Source organism: Gossypium hirsutum, chromosome A11, assembly GCF_007990345.1.
Source record: "Gossypium hirsutum isolate 1008001.06 chromosome A11, Gossypium_hirsutum_v2.1, whole genome shotgun sequence".
Taxonomy (NCBI): Eukaryota; Viridiplantae; Streptophyta; class Magnoliopsida; order Malvales; family Malvaceae; genus Gossypium; species Gossypium hirsutum.
Genome location: NC_053434.1, coordinates 3,246,305 through 3,265,064, shown reverse-complemented (window position 1 = coordinate 3,265,064; position 18,760 = coordinate 3,246,305). Strand labels below are relative to the sequence as shown.

Here is an 18,760-nt window from a genome sequence, read left to right as displayed (position 1 = left end):
ATTAAAAATTATTGGGTATTTGGAAGATCTTAAATTTTAATTTATTATATTTAACCCAAATACGAATCAAAATAATAAAAAAAAATTGATTAAATTCTTTCAACATAATGAATAGGAAAGTTTTGTTTACAAGAAGAATTACAATAATAAGAATACAATTTCTTGTGTATTTTAATTATTTACATATATTTATGAGTTATTATTTGACATTCTACGACAATTGTCATGAGATGCCATAGTTGAAATCTGCTCGATTGCTTGTGATTCTAATTAACATACCCAACACCTCTTTCATGTTCGGTCTATCTTGTGGAGCTTCGGCCGTGCATCGAACGCCGATCCGAAGCAACTCGAACATCTCCTCGGCACCAACCGATAGTCCTGATCCCAAAAGCATAACCGGTATCACAGCTCGACTTGATACATTTCGTCCCTTTCCCATAACACGTTTGCCCCATTCCACCAGGCATTCGTCACCTCCGTCCACAGCTCGTCGACCGGTTGCAAGTTCCATTGCTAATACTCCATAGCTATACACATCACCTTTTGTCGTGGCTTGCCATGTCTGCCCGTATTCCGGTGCTACATAACCGACAGTTCCCGCCACCATTGTGCTGACATGGCTATCGCCAATATCGACAATTCTCGCAAGACCGAAATCCGTGACTCTAGCCCTACCATCTTTATCTAACAGGACATTGCTAGCCTTAACATCTCGGTGAACAATGGCGGGGTAGCATTCATGATGTAAGAACACTAATGCTCGTGCAATATCGACTGCAATGTCGATTCGTTTCCACCATGTTAATCGGATTCGATCCGATATAATATCTTCCAAACTCCCACCTCCCATGTATTCATACACCAATATTTTCTCTAATCCATGAAGGCACCAACCATAGAGCGTTACAAGGTTAGGATGTGGCCAACCAAAGCCATTGCCACTGAGAACTTCCATTTCAGCCCTAAACTCCTTTTCACCTTCAATTCCTTCTCTTTGTAGCTTTTTTACCGCTACTTCTCTTCCATCCGGCAATACACCTCGGTACACTGTCCCGAACCCTCCTTTCCCGAGAATCCTATCGTCCGAAAAGTTACCTGTGGCCCTCAAAATATCAGCATGTGTAAAAGCTGTTTTATCCAAACGGATGACCTTGATAGTATCCGATGATCCACTAGAGCTAGATGCTAGATCAGGTCGATACTTCGTATCTTGTAAGAGATACCTCTGGGGTTCGGATCGGGAATTCACCTGTCTGCAAACCAAAACCGATAGAACCACAAAAGCGAGAGCGGTTAGTGTGAGAGCTACTGCCACTATAAGCACAGCAAAGCTGGCTGATCTTTTTCGTGTACCATTATGGTTTGGTAAATGATTTGTTTTATTATCCATGAAATCTGGAACATCCAGTAGCGGATTTCCAAGGTACGAGTCTTTCTCGAACGTTCCGAATTGTCCGATTGTTGGAACAACCCCAGAAATGTACCGATTGTACGAAATGTTGAACTTGGTGAGATCAGTCAGGTTGCTAAAACTTGTTGGAAATATGCCAGAAAAGTTATTGTATGACAAATCTAGATTCTGCAAGCATTTGATATTGCCAATCTCTGCTGGAATTTGTCCTAAAAACTGGTTTCGGGTTATATTCAGGACAACAAGTGGCAATTGACTAATTTGTGCAGGCAGTTCACCACTGAAGTCATTGAAACCCAAGTGCAACATACTGAAATTCTGCATTGTACCGATATCCGAAGGGATTGAACCCGAAAACTGGTTACCGCTAAGTTGAAGATATCCCGAGATTTGAAGTGTCCTAACCACTGAACCTGCAGTGCAAACTGGGAAAAGACCGTAGCCTTTAAGCAACCGGTCCCATATGCTCCTACAACTCTTCCTAGTGAGAATTGTATACACAAAACTGAAAGGTGGATAGTCTGCTGGTATCCACCTCATCATTGCCGAGCACTCACCCGAACCAGCAATGATCGTGTCGTTGCGCAAACGGTTCAACTCAAATGTTCGGGTAGCGCTTCTTCCGATCTTAGCCAACTCAGGAGGAATTCTTCCAGATAGTTGATTGTTAGCAAGATTTAGCCATAACAAGCTAGTGCAGTTCCCAATCTCTGGAGGAATTTCGCCACTAAGAGAGTTGTTTGCAAGCATCAACCATAACATAGAGTTCAGTTTCCCGAGCTCGGGTGGGATCGATCCCGAAAGCCGGTTGAAGGACAGGTCTAGAGTTTGCAACTGTGAGAAGTTTCCATATTCAGGTGGTATACTACCTGTAAACTGATTGTTGGACAGCATCAAGAAATTCAAGCTTGGCATTTGAGAAATTTCAACAGGCAATGGACCAGAGAATTGATTCTTACTCAGGTCTAATCGAGAAATGTTCTGTAGCTTGAGAATACCGGACGTATCGATCCCTCCTGTGTATGCATTCCCATGTAACAACAAAAACTTCACCTGTTTGAATCTCCCAAAAATCTTTTGAATCTCCCCACCAAAACTGTGTTTGCTCACATCCAAGAACTCCAAATTCGTTAAGTTCAGTAAAGATTCCGGTATCAAACTCGAAAACCTGTTGTCCCCTAAGAACAAGGCTTCAATACTGGAAATCGATCCCAATTCTGATGGAATTGGCCCTGTAAAATTGTTTCCCCCTACATTCAAGATAACCAAATCTCTGCAGTTTGATATCTCGCCTGGGAGTTCACCATGAAACTTGTTTTCAGACAGGTCTAAATGGTGTAAACTACAATTGTCTGCAAACATCGAACCCGAAACCACCCCGGAAATAGAGTTCTCCGACACTGAAAATCCAACAAGCCTCGAAAATCCACTCCATAAACTACCAGAAAAATTGTTGGAACTCAAATCAAGATGCTTCAAGTTCCAGCATTCATCAAAGCAGCTACTGATTTCACCAGTGAAATTGTTAGTTGAAAGGTTTGCAACAATCAGGTTCTGGCAAATCCCTGGGAAACTAACTTTGATATCGCCATTAAACCTGTTCGTAGACAAATCAAGCTTTTCTAAACGATTCAACCCTTTAAACACTAGGTTTCCTCCAAGGATATTATGTGACAAGTTGAGGTACACAAGGCTTTTGCATCGGTTCAAATCGTCTGGTACGGCTCCGCCGATGGTGTTGCTCGAGAGATCGAGGTGTTGAAGATTTGTTAAAGCTGAGAAATTATGGAACATTTCCCCAGAAATGTTGTTTTCAGACAAGTTTATACCAATGACTCTTTGTTGTCCAACAACAGACGACGAAGAACAAGAGATTCCTTGCCATTGACATGGTGAAATGGATTTATCAACATTCCATTCTGAATATATTCCTCGGTTTACTCGATTGTGTTCTTCAAGGAATGCTTTCAAATTCAACAGAGCTTCCTTGTCTGTTTCTAGTGAATCTCCATTGACAACATTAGCTGTAAATTAAAACCAGACACAGAAATCAGTGTCTCAAACATGTTGTAGGCATAAAATTTCAGTTAAGTCAATAGAACAGAATCATCCTTGGAAAACACGAAATCATTTCAATGCATTCATGATAAAATTCAGTATCAAAAAGCAAGTTTCAAACAACTGAACTGAACAAAGAATCCCCAATGGAGAATCCTTATCTGATAAGACGAACATTAAAGTTACATACCTGAAATCATAAGGGAGAATATGAACAAAGTAAAACAACGCCAGGAAATAGCTTGGTCTCCTGATATGATGAACTTCTTCTTCATGTTTTTTTTTCCCAGCTATTTTTGTTTTCGAATAATGAGTTACTTAATCAATTAAGCACCCATCAAATGAGAACATTTGAAGAAAAAGGTTAATGAAATTTGGAGTTAAATTAAACCCGAAAAAAATTAAATTAAAATGTAAGAGAAAAAGTTGTGAACGTTTTCTGAAAAAAAAAAGAAGAAGAAGAAAGTCAGTTTAAGAACACAGCGCCTACACTTAAAGACCAGAGACCAATGCTTCGTAGACAAGTTTCCAACAATATCTTCTTCAAATAATTTTTTTAAAGAAAACATTAAAAACTATATTAATTTCAAACATTGTGTAAATTGGTCTTAATCTTAATATAAAACAGTTATGTTTTGGGGGTAAAGTTATGATCTTGCTTATTCATCATTCATTCGTAATATAATATGAACAGGTATAAGACTAAACTATTTGGGAACTTAATTGATAATATAATATCATTATTTATATTTCAACAGTCTCATCACGTGTTGATGAAGATAAACAAAAGCAATATAGTATCAACTTAATAAAAATTATATTTTCAGAAAATAGGTTTTCATATAAACATAAAACAAGTATGAAGGTAAGCTCACTCGTCCTGCATACTTAATGCTTTGGGTAAGGCATTTTCGTAATTTAAATAATCTCGATTAAATTGAAATTAACATTTAATAATTAATAATATTTATCTAAATTAATTTTTTTATGCAACCAAACCAAATTTTAATTCCACTAAGAGTACAAATGTATCAAATAATTACGAAAATAATTAAGTTAAAAATAAAATAATTCAAAAAAATCAAAAAGTTGACCGAAAAAACGAGGGAGTTGAAGCAGAGAGGTGGGGATGGCCGCCTATGTTGACTGGGGGTTCAAGAATAAGATGAAGGCATATATAATGGCAATCTTGAGTACGATTTCACATTTTTTTTCCTTTTTTTCCTTCTTAAATTTATACTTGTATTTTTTTTCAACTTTAATTTTTTCATTTGACTAAAACCATATATGTTCACAATGAAATTTGAAAAAGTATCACTGTTTTTGTTGGTTAGTTCTAAGAAAATCATCCATAAGAACAAATTAACAAAGTATTAGAATTATATATTAAAAGAACCCTAATTATTTTCTTAAATCTGATAATTTATCTATTTACTTGTTAATTATTATTTTTCTTTGTTTGTCACAAAAATTTAATATTAAGTTTTCTAATAACCCATTTTTTAAAAAAGAAAGTAGCCAACGAATTTGGTCCACTAAAAAACATAAATTTGTTATGTTTTTTTAAAAGCAATTGTGATGTGAGTAGGGTTATCTATCTAACCCAACCAGAAAAATAGGTATAACTTTTTATTTAAATTCGGTTCAGATAAAAATATTATAATTTGTGTTTGGTCATATTAATATTTTTTTTATTTTTTATATAAAATTTTTTAAGAAATATAATAAACCAAATATATTAAAAATATTAAAATAAATATCTTCCAACAAATTTAAAATAAATTAAAAAAAATTTATACTTAAATAACACTAAAATAAGTGTAATTTTACAAGTAAATATATCGAAAATAGTAGCAAATTTAACAATAAAACAAGTATTATACAATACCCAAACATTAACATTAAAATAGTAGCAACATAATAGTAAAATGATAACAAAATATAAAAAAATAGTAGCAAAATAGCAAGTTTTTTGTTACAAATTTGTGCCGGGTTGAGCCAAAAAACTTAACAAATACCAAGTCTACGTTCTAAATGATCCTTATTTTTTTACAATCCCACTTTTCGAGCTTATATTTTTAACCAAACCTTTTAATTTTTCAAGTGGATCCCGATCTGATCTATTGACAACTCTAGATGCAGGTAGCATGTTTTGTTTTCTTTGAAGGTTATAGTGGCGTTCTTAGCTATATTTTTTTCTAGTTATTATTACATTTAATTTTTTGTTTTTGGAGGAGTATTTTGAAGATTTTGACATTATCATTGTAGTGCTCAAATTTTATTATCAACATAGCTTGGTGGTAGCAAAGCTATGATGTAATTCACAGTAGTTGATTAAAATAGTGCATCTATCATAGTCTACCATTACCAATATAGCAGTCATTGCAGTCTATATCTCTCCACCAAAATTTTCATGATAAACACGACATGTCGTAATTTAATTGAAATCTTTTATTTTCTTGAATCATTTTACTTAATGATTTTACTTAATGATGGTTGTATGAATAAAAATACAATATATAATTTTAATTATGATTTCAAACTTAATTTTCTTCAATATAATTTTTTTTTCATATTTGTAATTGACTTCCGTTAATAAGATGGATTGTTATTACAATCGATATCGTATTAATTTATAACTTGCGCTACCGTGTTGACTATTAGAATTACTACATTTTAGATAAAAAATCCTTGTCGAAATAAAAAGTAAATACGTGTCTTAACCCTTTCAATTACCGACCAGTCTTGAAAACATGTTTCACATGTAATTTCCCATACACATTGTTATTCTCGTAGAAAAAGATAGTCAGAAGAAGAGATAGCAATTAAAATTAAGATGTAAAACTTTACGTGGTTGGATGAATTATATTTCTAACAATCTTTTATCCATTAAAATGCAAGTCAAAAGAAGAAATGGCAGTAAAACCCGGTCTCAAACTTCTAACAATCTTTTATCAGGTTGAATCATTAATATAAATTGCTTTACATCGTAAGGTTGAATCATTAATATAAATTGCTTTACATCGTAATAATAATTAGAAATTTTATCACATACGTATACATATAGAAATCAAAAATTTAGAAAATAAAATTTCTGTTTAAAAATAACATAAAAAAATAATGAAACATATGTTTTGAAACTAATTAATAATAGCATATAAAATATACATTATTAAAATAAAATACATTATTAATATATATAATTGATTAAAGTAATAAAATATGCATAATAAAATTAAAATGTATAAATATATTAAAATGAAGTTTTAGTTGAGTGGTAAATTAAAAATTTTACTAATACAATTGACATAGATTCAAATCCTACCATATGTATGTATTCATTTTTAAAAGTGAAATGACTAAAATACCTTCAAATAATGTTACTTATTTTAAATACAAAAGGGTATTATTATAACTTCTTAACTAAGTCGATGACCCGATTGAGGGTGACACTAACTCAATCAAAGGTTTTATTAAATAATATATAGTTTGGTACTCAAGTTTGATCCTTATTTCTAACGTGATACCTGTTTTTTTATCTAACCTGGTACTTGTATTTGACATAAATTATACATTTCGATACATAAAGATGACAATATTAACTTTTTAGTGTATAAATATTTTACATGTTTATAATTTATTTCAAGTAAATTTTGATGCATGTCTGACTTTTTAAAGTAAAAAAAAATTATTTTTTTATAGTAATCTTTTTATATAGAAAATTTAAATATTTTTTAATTTAATTAATTAATATATAATTTAATTTTCCGAAACATAGCAAGGGAATACTCTAGTGTTGATAAAAAGGAATTCTACATTAATAAATTGATATTGAAAATAGATAAAAATAAAAAGGAATGCCATAAATGTCATAAAATAAAATAAAATTAACAATCCATTGTTTTTAAAAACCTAAAACCTTGTATCATTCAATTCGGTTTTCAGTTTTTTTTAGAGGGTTAGTATTAAAATTAGAGTAAATAGGTAAATATAATACAAATATTCGAAGAAGTATAACATAAAATTAAACTAGAGACTCACATTATATAAATACAAATATTAGGAATGATTTTGCAGTGACAAATATTGCGAATGTCAGAATGATCCATGAGTGGTGCAATAACGCTGACAAGTTAAATTTAAACATAATTTGAGGGATAGTAATAAGGTTACTGAAGAATAGTGATAAGGTTATTGACTGCATAACCAAAGCAACAGGAGGAGGACTGAACCAGTTGATCGTTCTCATAGATTCACCATCACATGTGCGAAGTCTATTAGAGGACATAAACATTTCGCTGCATGAAGTGACGCTTGGACATTAATCTTGTTGGAAATTTATTCATGTACTAATTTTATTTTCTACCCAAAAAAATGACTATATGTATTAAAAAACAATATGATAGAGTTTATTTATATGAGTCAAGATTATTTCCGATTCGAATTACGTTGGCATGAATTTAATATTCAAATTATTATGTTAATAATAAAATAATACTTTATATAAATTTAATTATAAAAGTATAATAGATTGATTTATTAGTTCAATCGTCATCGATATTATTGTGAGTGTAGGAAGATCAAAGACATGAGTTTAAGTGTGCTAAAGCATATTATTCTACTATTTAAGGATTGAGTAGGGGTTATAAGTAATTCTAAATATTATGTAAAAAAATAATAGACATATAGAGATTATATTAAAAATATTAAAATTAAATAAATAAATCAATTTGTAATTAAGGCATTAAGGGAACAAAGAAGACGCAATTTCTCTACTCCAATCATGAATATAATAAAAAATATGAACCAGTTAAAAATCGAGCCGCCCATGATGTGCTGGGTGCGGACCATTTTCTTTCCATTATGATTATAAATTGAATGAAAATTTTAGAAACTATATATATATCATACCCCAACTATATAATTCTTTTTTTTTTCTTTCTTGAACGGGGAATAATAATATCCAACTTACTTTAATCACTAATCTAAATACTTATTGGTAATTTAAATTTAATTTTGATGTATTTATAATAATTAATAGTGTTAATTGCATCATACGTTCTCAAATCATAACTTTCATTTTGAATTGGCTCTTAGATTTTCAAACATTTTAATCATATCACTAAATTATCGGTGTTATATCAATTAGGTTTTTCAATTATTAAAACCATTAATTTAATCTTTAAATGACACGTGAGTCTTATATGACATAATTTAAAATAAAATTTAAAAAAAAAGTAAAAAGTTGTCCCATAACTTTCGAAAATAAAAACTAAAAATAAAGTAAAATAGGAAGAGAGAGAGAGAATCAGCGATAATTTTTTTTGTAGTTAAAATGTTTTACAATTTAGGGACTAATATAAAACAAATGTTATAAATTAGAGATGTATTGTGAAATTAACCCCATAACTATATATGGGATAAAAGTGTTATGGGTTTTTTACTAAAGTAGTACAAAAAAATAAAAAAATTCTAAAATAATATAAACCAAAAATTATGTACCAAAATGGTACATCCCAGGGTGGTGCCGTCTATGGCAGTGGCGTGACCACCCTGGGTCCGACAGCCTCTGCCATTTTTCTGTTAAAATAAAAAAAACGAAAAAAAAAACAAAAAGCTGAAGAAAAAAAAAGTGATAATGTGGGTGCCAGAGGCGACACCAATTGTGCCTCTGGCAGACGCGGCACCACCGATTTGACCCCTCATGCAGGGGTTTTGTTTTTTTCTTTGGGGGACCATAATATATGGTCCCCAAAGCTCATTTTGGGAAGAAAGAAGGAGAGGAGAAGAAGAAAAAGAAAAGAAGGAGAAGGAAGGAGGCGGCTGGTGAGGGAAGAAAAAACCTGGGACCCATACCACCGGTGCCGTCTCTGCCAGAGGCACAACCGGTGCCGCCTCTGGCGCCCACATTAGAGGTGCTCATGGGCCGGGCCCAAAAAATGGGCCTGAAATTTTTTCCAAGCCCGACCCAAATAAAAATACTAAAACCCTGGTCCGGCCTGCCGGTATATTATTTTATATAATTTTTAAATATATATATAATACATTGAAAATATTAAAAAAATCAAAATAAATATTTTCCAACAATTGAAAATAAATTTTAAAAAATATGTAGACTTAAATAGCACTAAAATAGATGCAACTTAACAAGCAAATACCTCTAAAATAATAACAAAATTAACAAATGCCTTTAAAATAATAATAAAATTAATAATAAAATAATTTTTATACAATATCCAAACAATAACAATAAAATGTAACAACTAATAGTAATATGGTAGCAAAATAGAGAGAAAACAACAAGAAAATAACATTCAAAAATAATAATAATAAATAGCAGATTTTTTTTGTCATTGAGTGAATTCGGGCCGTGTAACGTCCCCTAACCCTATACCGTCGTCGGAACAGGGTTACGAAACATTACCAGTCAGTACAGTCCAATTTCAGTCATTAATTAAAATAAATATTCATACTCATTCTAGTTTTAAGATGTCGTCCCTTTAATGGGCCCTCGCGGTCCAATATGGACAGTAAATTCAATTTGGAACTAATTTAGAATCAATACGAATTTTTTTTTATATTTCAAAATTCATACTCTATACCGTTGCCAACCATAATTTACTTATTTCATCAATACTTTTACAACTTAAATGACTCTCATTAAACATCCTAGGTACATGCCAGTATCAATACTCAACATACTTTATCTTATTGAATTCGGGATCAGCCTGGAATGCTGATTCAACAGTCTAGCCTTAACTTAACCTGCGCACGGAAACAAACCGTACGCTGAGTATACACTCAGTGGTATTTCTATAATCCGAACACTTGATAATATAACAATTAAACTTAAAATCACAATAACAAATATAACTATTCATTTATTTATTTTATAGATAAGTTTCATTTACTTACCATAAAAATTCTATACAAGCCATATAACAAACACAACATCATATTTGCTCAATTCTTTTCATTTGCTTACCGTATAAATTCTTTATAATATATTCACAATTCATTTGTATTCACACTTTACTTCTTAACAATATACCATTTTAATTCATTCTAACATCAATCATCATCCATTTGAACTTCACTCATTTCATGAACCTTTTGGTTCATGTTTTCAATCTCATATCTCAATTTCAATTCTCAATTCAATTTCTCATGTCATTCCAATAGCTCAATCAATCAAATTCACTCGATTTATCTTTTCACTTATTTACCCCTATTAACAAGACTCGGACTCTGATAGATACGTGGATTCCTCCCAAACACACCAGAATATCCAACCCAAACACACCCGGAATATTATAAATCCTCCATAACACACCAGTATATCATATCCTCCCAAACACACCAATAAGGCATTAAATGCCTCTTCAGATAAACCGAAATATATAATAACAGAAACATCTTTTCGGCCGAACTACAAATCTCCTCATCACATCATAAATCCAATGGCATGCCATTTGTATCCAATCTGGTCCGATACTGTTAATAGGGTATTTGATTCACTTTCTCAATTTAATAAATCTTTCATCAATATACCATTCTAATAATCACATATATTCACACATTTTCATAATTTCATATATTTTCATTCAATTCAACAAATATATTTCAATTATTCACATTAATTCATAATTCAATACAACTCAATTCACTTTTCAATATAAAATATTCAATTATCACAAATCTCATATATTCATATCAATTCCCTCATATTCCAATCAATATAATTTTTCAATATAAAATTCATTCAATATTCAAATTTTTACATAAATCATATATATAATATATATTTCAATCAATATAAATTCAATCAAAATGATTTCAATCAATATAAATTTGATAAATTCATCACATACCAAAATCAATCCATTTCAATTGTAAAACATCATAATTCTAACACTAACAATTGTCATATGTATATAAATATAAAAAAATAATGACTGAGTTCGGATTATATAAATACAAACTGTAATTTTCGAGCTAACTCCCGTTGACTTTGTCTTGTCCTTCCTTAGCCGAGATTTTCGGTACCACATTGACTACGAAATTAATACAATTCATAATCATTAATACATTACTAATTTATATCTTGAGTTACAGAATCCTAAATTAAGATCCGTTAATTTTTCCTGAAACTAGACTCACAAATCTTCTTACCATAAAATTTTCAGAATTTTTGGCTTAGCCATTAAGTACAGTTTATTCTTTAAATTCACCCCTATTCTGCTGTTTGACAGTTTCGACCCTTCTTCACTAAAAATTAATTATCTCACAGTACAGAACTCGGATAATATTCCTGTTGATTTCTCCTAAAAATAGACTCATTAGGGATTCTAAACATATAAATTTAACCCTCTAATTATTTTTCTCCAATTTTTGGTGATTTTCCAAAGTCAGAACAGGGGAACCCGAATTCATTATGACCTTGTCTCACAAAATTTATTATATCTCATAATTTACAATTCAATTGCTTAAACCGTTTCTTTTATAAGAAACTAGACTCAATAAACTTTAATTCCATATTTTATTCATCCTCTAATTCAATTTCTAAAATTTTTGGTGATTTTTCAAACTTAGACTACTGCTGCTGTCCAAAATAGTCTTGTGCAAAATGTTGATTTTCTACTTTTAATTTCAATTTAATCCTAACTAAATTCACTTACTTTTCTATCTTAATTATTTCTACTCAATTTTTAACCAAACTTAGACATAATTATCTATTTTTCATCATAAAACCATAATTTCGAAATTCTTTCAATTTAGTCCTTAAAGCATAAAACTTATGAATCACTTTACAATTCAATCCTTATTTCATTTCTAACTTGAATTTCTATCAATTTAGCATTTAATTCATCATTTTACTCAACATGAACAATATTTATAAATCTAATAACTTTCAAAATATCAACTTAATTTCATCAAAACTTTGTTCTAAAACTTTTAAAACATCAAAAATTAAGTAAAAAGGACTAAATTGACATGCCTATTAAAGTTTAAAGCTTCAAAACCTTGATTTTCCCTTTTCTCCCTTTCTTTCTTTCTTTCCTTTCTTTCTCCCTGTTCTTCTCTGTTTCGTTTGCTTTGTTTTTCTTTTTCATTTCTTTTATTTCATTTATTTCGTTATTTTATTTCTTTATTTTATTATTAAACTATTATAATATTTATTATTTATACATGTGTATATTTATTAATACACATGTATTAATTTTTCACCTTACATTTGTCATAACTTTTATTTATTTAATTAATTAATATAAAATAATATTAATATAATATACTTTAATTATTATTATTTTACTTAATATAATAAGTAAATACACATGTATAATACATGTGTACCATTTATATTTGTACACATTTAACTTATTTGAACCATACATTTGTCACCCCTTTTTGGCTTATTTCTTATTTAGTCCCTTCACTTTTCTTTATTCTATAATTAAACTTTCACACTTAATTCAATTTAATCATTTCCACTAATTACTCTTAATTAAGCTAAATTTACTTAATTAAAGTCTAATTAACCATTCAATTGACTTCCTAAATATTTTTAATAAATATTTACGAATCTATTTTTTTAGAAATGGAGACCCGAAAATTCACTTTCCCGATAACCGTAAAATTTGGGTCATTACAGGCCGGGCCAGGCCGGGCCGGGCTGGGCCTGGGCCAAAAATACCTTACCCGAGACCCGGCTCATTTTTTAAACGGGCCTTTTTTTGTCTAAGCCCATTTTTAGAGCCTATATTTTTGCCCAAACCCTCCCACATTTCGGGCGGGCCTTCGGGCTGGACCGAGTAGCCCGACCTATGAGCAAGTCTAGCCCACACCACCTTTTTTTTTTAGCTTTTTTTTTAATAGATTTTGGCAGAGGTTGTCGGACCCAGGGTGGTCATGCCACTGCCATAAGCGGCACCACCCTAAGATGTACCATTTTGGTACATAGTTTTTGTATTATATTATTTTGGATTTTTTTTATTTTTAGTTTTTTGGATTATATTATTTTGAATTTTTTTATTTTTTTTGTACTACTTTAATAAAAAACCCAAGGTGTTATCCATGTGTGTTCTTTAACATGATAGAGAAGTACAGATCTAAATTATCCTTAGCTTGAAAAAAGTTTCGACGTTTAAAATCATTTTTTTTCTTTTTATTTTTCTTTATATTTATTCAATGAGAGTATTATAGAGGCTTTTTTTTAATTCAGTGATAGAAAACAAAATAATAATCTTTCAATGGAGTGGGAATTGACATTTATAATTGAGTTTAGTTTGATTTTTTTTTGACAAGTCCTTCCATGTCAAATAAAAATTTAATTATTCCAATTTTAAAATTATTGTGAAAATTAATTTAATTTAAATTCAAATCGTGGTTTCTAGTTATTTTTAATTAATTTAAGTTTATTTTTGAGAAATTTAAAATAAAAATTAAATTGTGAATTCTTTCAATCAAATAATATTAAATTGAATTTAAATTCAAATAATTTTTTGAGTTAACTTTAATGTGTATTTTTTCAAACCGTAAAAGAGCAAATAATTTTTTTTAATTAAATCTGAGGTGGTTTGAACTTTGAATACTTTTTCAAATAAAAGCAGTTAATTGAATTTAAATTTGATAGAGAGTCAAATAATACAAAATTTAATTGATAAATTAAATCAAACATATTTTGTAAAAATATAAAACTCATTCAATGTTAATTTATGTGTTAAAAAAGCTCTTAAAAATATAAAAGAAAATTAATTAAGTACTATATTAAATTCGCTACAATTAAACCCCTACTGTTAACTAAAATAATTAATTAAATTTTTTTATTAACTATTTCTGTCATTGACCAAGTTGAGTTTTAAAATAAATTGACATATCAATTAGATGGTGACACATAACTATTTTTTGTTTAATCTAATATTTTTCTCATAAAAAATCAGAAAAAAATATAAAATTAAAAATTAAAAATATTAAAATTGATATAATTTTATTAAAATTATAAAACTTACAAATACTATAAAAATATAAAAAAATTAAATTTATAATATATACAATTAATAAAACTTATTTAAAATATTTAAAATAAAAAAGCAATAAAATTCTTAAAAAATAATAGAAATTGTAAAAAAAATATAAAAAATATATTAAAATTGATATTAATTTATAAAAACTATTAAAAGATTATAAAACTTGAACTGAATTGGTTAGCTCGAAATCAGCAAGGGTACCAATTCGAGAAAAGTCATTAGACAGGTTGACGTGAGAACAAGGTGGTTGAACTAATTTTTCTTAATATTTTTATCAAACCAAAATTTTAATATTCAACTATTAGAATATGTCAGAATGATAAATTTTGACCAAAGTTTTCAGAACCAGTAGTCGAACTGATCAAGCCATTAGTTTTCCAATTCAATTGATCCGTCAAATTCAATTAAATAATATATAAAAAAACATATTAAAAATAAAAAAAACGGGTTCAATCGTCTGGTTCCCAGGTCAATTAATCTAATGGCTTTCTTCAGACCGATACCCTTTCACTTTTCGGTCTAACAGGTTCAACTGATTGAATTGATCTAATTCAAGTTTTTATGTTTTTTATTATAATTTTTTATAAGTTTATATCAATTTTAACACTTTTAATATTTTTTATTATTTTTATAGAATTTTAATACGTTTTTATAAAAATTTAAATATGTTTTATTAAATTTATATTAATTTTTATTTTTTATTATATTTTAACATTTAATAAATTTTATATTTTTTGATGATTTTTTTATATTTTATATTTTTAATTACTTTTTATAACAAAAAAATTAGATTAAATCAAAACTTGCCATTTGTTACGTGTCACCATATGATTGACTTATCAATTTATTTTAATGGCGAGCCTGATCAATAAGAAAAACTGTTACGAAGAGATTTAATTGATTATTTTAATTAATGATAAATGCTTAATTAAATGTAAATTTGATATAACGATTTAATTAATTTTTATTTTTATTTTTATTTTATATTTTTAAGAGTTTTTCGACATATAAGCGTTGAATTTTAAAACCATGAATTTAATAAATATATAGTTTTAAATTAAACTAATAAGTTAAATAAGAAAATCATCAATTTCAACTTTCCAAATCCATTTATATTATTGGTTCACGAGTGGTAATGACTTGTAAACAAAGCCAAATTTGGCTGCTCAGTCAAAGCCATCTTCAATTAATTAATTATTTAGGTAGTCAAAGAGAAAGGACGGCCCTATTTAATAATCACAACAAAATATTTATTTTGTTTATTATAATACAAACAAATATTTTGTATCTTAGTCAATGAAATTTTAATTCGATTAGTATTGATATTGTTGTTAATGTAGAAAAATATAAATTTAAGTAAATTGAAGCGTATTATTATCTTAAAAATTAAGGAGGGACTATTAATAATTTTAAGTATTATATAAAAAAATAAATAAAATAAAAACTATAATAAAAAATAATAATAAAAATTACATCTATATAATTTTTTTATTTTTTGAAAAAGAAAACTTCACAATAAAAAATTCAACGATGGAGGTGGAATTGTCCTATATACACGTCATCAATAATATTATATATTGTCAACTGTTGGGTCTATTTAGATTTGCTCACGAGCGGGATTTTGGATAACAAAGGTTCTAATTTTGGATTGGATACTAACCCTGACTGAAATTAGGAAAATAAAAATTAAATTATAATATAATATTAAAAGTAAAATTAGACAACTCCGTATAATTGTCGTCGTAGATGTCTCTAGATGTCCCTTAGTGTTATAAATGCTCTCCTTTTTTATTTTATGAATTTGATTTTTTTTCTCAGACTTTACAAATGTAAATTGAGAGGTATTTATTATTGAGTGGAGTTTAAATATAATATTAATATATTTTATATTTACTTAAAAATTTGGTTTGTTTTAAAATATGAGTTTAAATTTTATATAATTTAGTTTATATTTATAAATGATTAATTCAAACTCATTTTAAGTTTGTTCATATTATATTTTACATTTTTATAAATATTTATATTATTTTAAATTTCAAATTTAATAATTTTATACAAATTTTCATTTATCAATTTTTTATATATAGACAACTTAATATTTTTTAATGTTCACACTATGGTATTATATTACTATAAAATTAAAATTTTGAAATAAATTACAAAAAGATTATAAAAAAATAATATAATATATTAAGAAATTAAATAAAGGGCTAGACTCGAGCTTGAATAAGTCTAAAATACAATGTAATTTTTAAATGAGCCTATTTTTTGTTCAATCTTATTTTTTAAGCCTATTATTTTTCTCACATCCTCTCAAATTTTGAGTAGGCCTTTGGGGTTAGGTGGATAACTCAACTCTTGAACAAGTGTAAAATATAATATAATTATAAGTATAATTCAATTACAAATACATGTAATGTTGGAGCAATTACAAAATATAATTAAACCAATATAACACAAAAGCAGAGGAAGAATTGAAATAAAACCAGACAAAACTCACATATAACAACAGCATGTTATGGAATTGAATTTATATACAGTTTCAACCTGAATACTCAAAAAATCGGTATTTTAGTGTATTTTTTTTCTCGTTAAAATGTCCACAATACGAGCCTTCTAAATATTTCAATTTAGAAACCAATTTTCTCTTTCACTAATGCAACATTCTTATTTATTAAGAATAAACACATTTTAGGAATAGTTTGCATGTTGATACGATGTACGGGTCAAATGTATATTATACTTGAAATATAGAGTAAATTATATTACAGATTGTTTTAAAATAATATTGTTTCTATTTTGGTCATTTTATTTTATTTTTATCAATCTAATCTTCTACTTAAGATAGTTGTTCAAATTGGTCATTATAATTAAAAATTATATTAATTTACTAACAGATTATTGACATGTCATTTTTTTACTTTTGACTAAAGTTAAAAATCTCTCTATAATTAGTCAAAAACATTTTTCTCATTCATTTTCGTTGCTTGTTTCATAATCACTAAACGTTTTTGTAGATTGGTATCATATGAACATTTTGAAAAACAACTAAAATTTAACACTTGTTTCCCAACTTCATTAATCCCAATATTGTAAACTCTTGATAGATTCTCCGATAGGAGATGGTAGCTTTCTGTCACATTTACAAAATCTTCTTCAAGTTAATCGATCTCCTTTTCAGGTTCCCTTGAAGACGGTGGGCGTTTTCGTAGAAGTTGATAGTTTTTTGTCACATTTTCAAACTCTTTTTCGAGTTTACTGATGTCCTTCTCGACAAAAAATATATATATTTTCAACAAAGTTTTTAAAAATATTTTCCTGCAAAATATGTAAAAAATTCAGAAAGAATAGTTTATTTTTTAATTTTCATGGATGATTACTTGCTTTTTAAAATATGTTTGTAAACATACAATATTTTTAAATCTAAAATATTGAAAAATATTTTTAAAAAAATAAAATTGAAATATCACTTTATCGATAATATTAAAACTAAATTGTTTCCGAAAGGTTTTAAAATAGTGTTATTGTATATATTTTAAAACTTTTTTAAATTTTAAAAACTGATTTTAGTTTTTTTTTCAAAACTATTTTGTATTTAACGCTAAAAAAACATTTTTAAATACAATTTAAAAGTATCAAAAGTTTTAAAATTTTGAGATACTATTTTAAAACAATTTTACAACTTTTTAAAATTTAAATTATTTTTTATAATTATTTTTTCTAATAAAATTTTTAAACAATTAAATAGAAAATAAAAAATTACGTAAAGAAATTATTTTATGATTTTGAAAAATAAATATTTTTATTTAAATAATAATATTATAAAATATACAAATAACTCGTGCATCATACAATATAAAATAAAAATAAGTAATAAAATTACAATTTAGAAACCAAATTTATATTTTACTACATCTTCAAGATTTTCTTAGTCCACAAGAACTAAAATAAAACAAAATAGTCCACAATATGGGACATTATAAATATTACAGTTTCATTTATTTTCTTGGATAAGGAATTGATCTCTCTAGAAGTTTGAAGAAATATGAAAATTGCCCATGCAATTTGTTTAATATTATATTTAATTACATTGACAAATTTTTTTTCTCTCAAAATTACTTTTTGTTAAGAAAAAATTTGATTAATGTATTTGAATAGATGGATAAGTGATATATTGTTGTGTCTTAAAAAAAAAGAAAAAATAGTAATCCAATATTTAAATATATCAAAATCTATTCTCTAAGAATATATAATATGATAA

The 18,760-nt window shown here is 27.8% G+C and overlaps 1 protein-coding gene across 1 annotated transcript; it reads right to left on the bottom strand.

Moving 5' to 3' along the window:
- Nucleotides 1-64: 64 nt before the first annotated feature.
- LOC107944845 (probable LRR receptor-like serine/threonine-protein kinase At1g74360) lies at nt 65-4,333 on the bottom strand. Its single transcript, XM_016878675.2, has 2 exons — nt 3,663-4,333; nt 65-3,438 (listed from the first exon to the last, which is right to left on the bottom strand). Exons 1-2 carry the CDS (start codon nt 3,745-3,747, stop codon nt 224-226), a joined length of 3,300 nt encoding a protein of 1,099 aa, XP_016734164.2. The 5' UTR covers nt 3,748-4,333; the 3' UTR covers nt 65-223.
- Nucleotides 4,334-18,760: the final 14,427 nt, after the last annotated feature.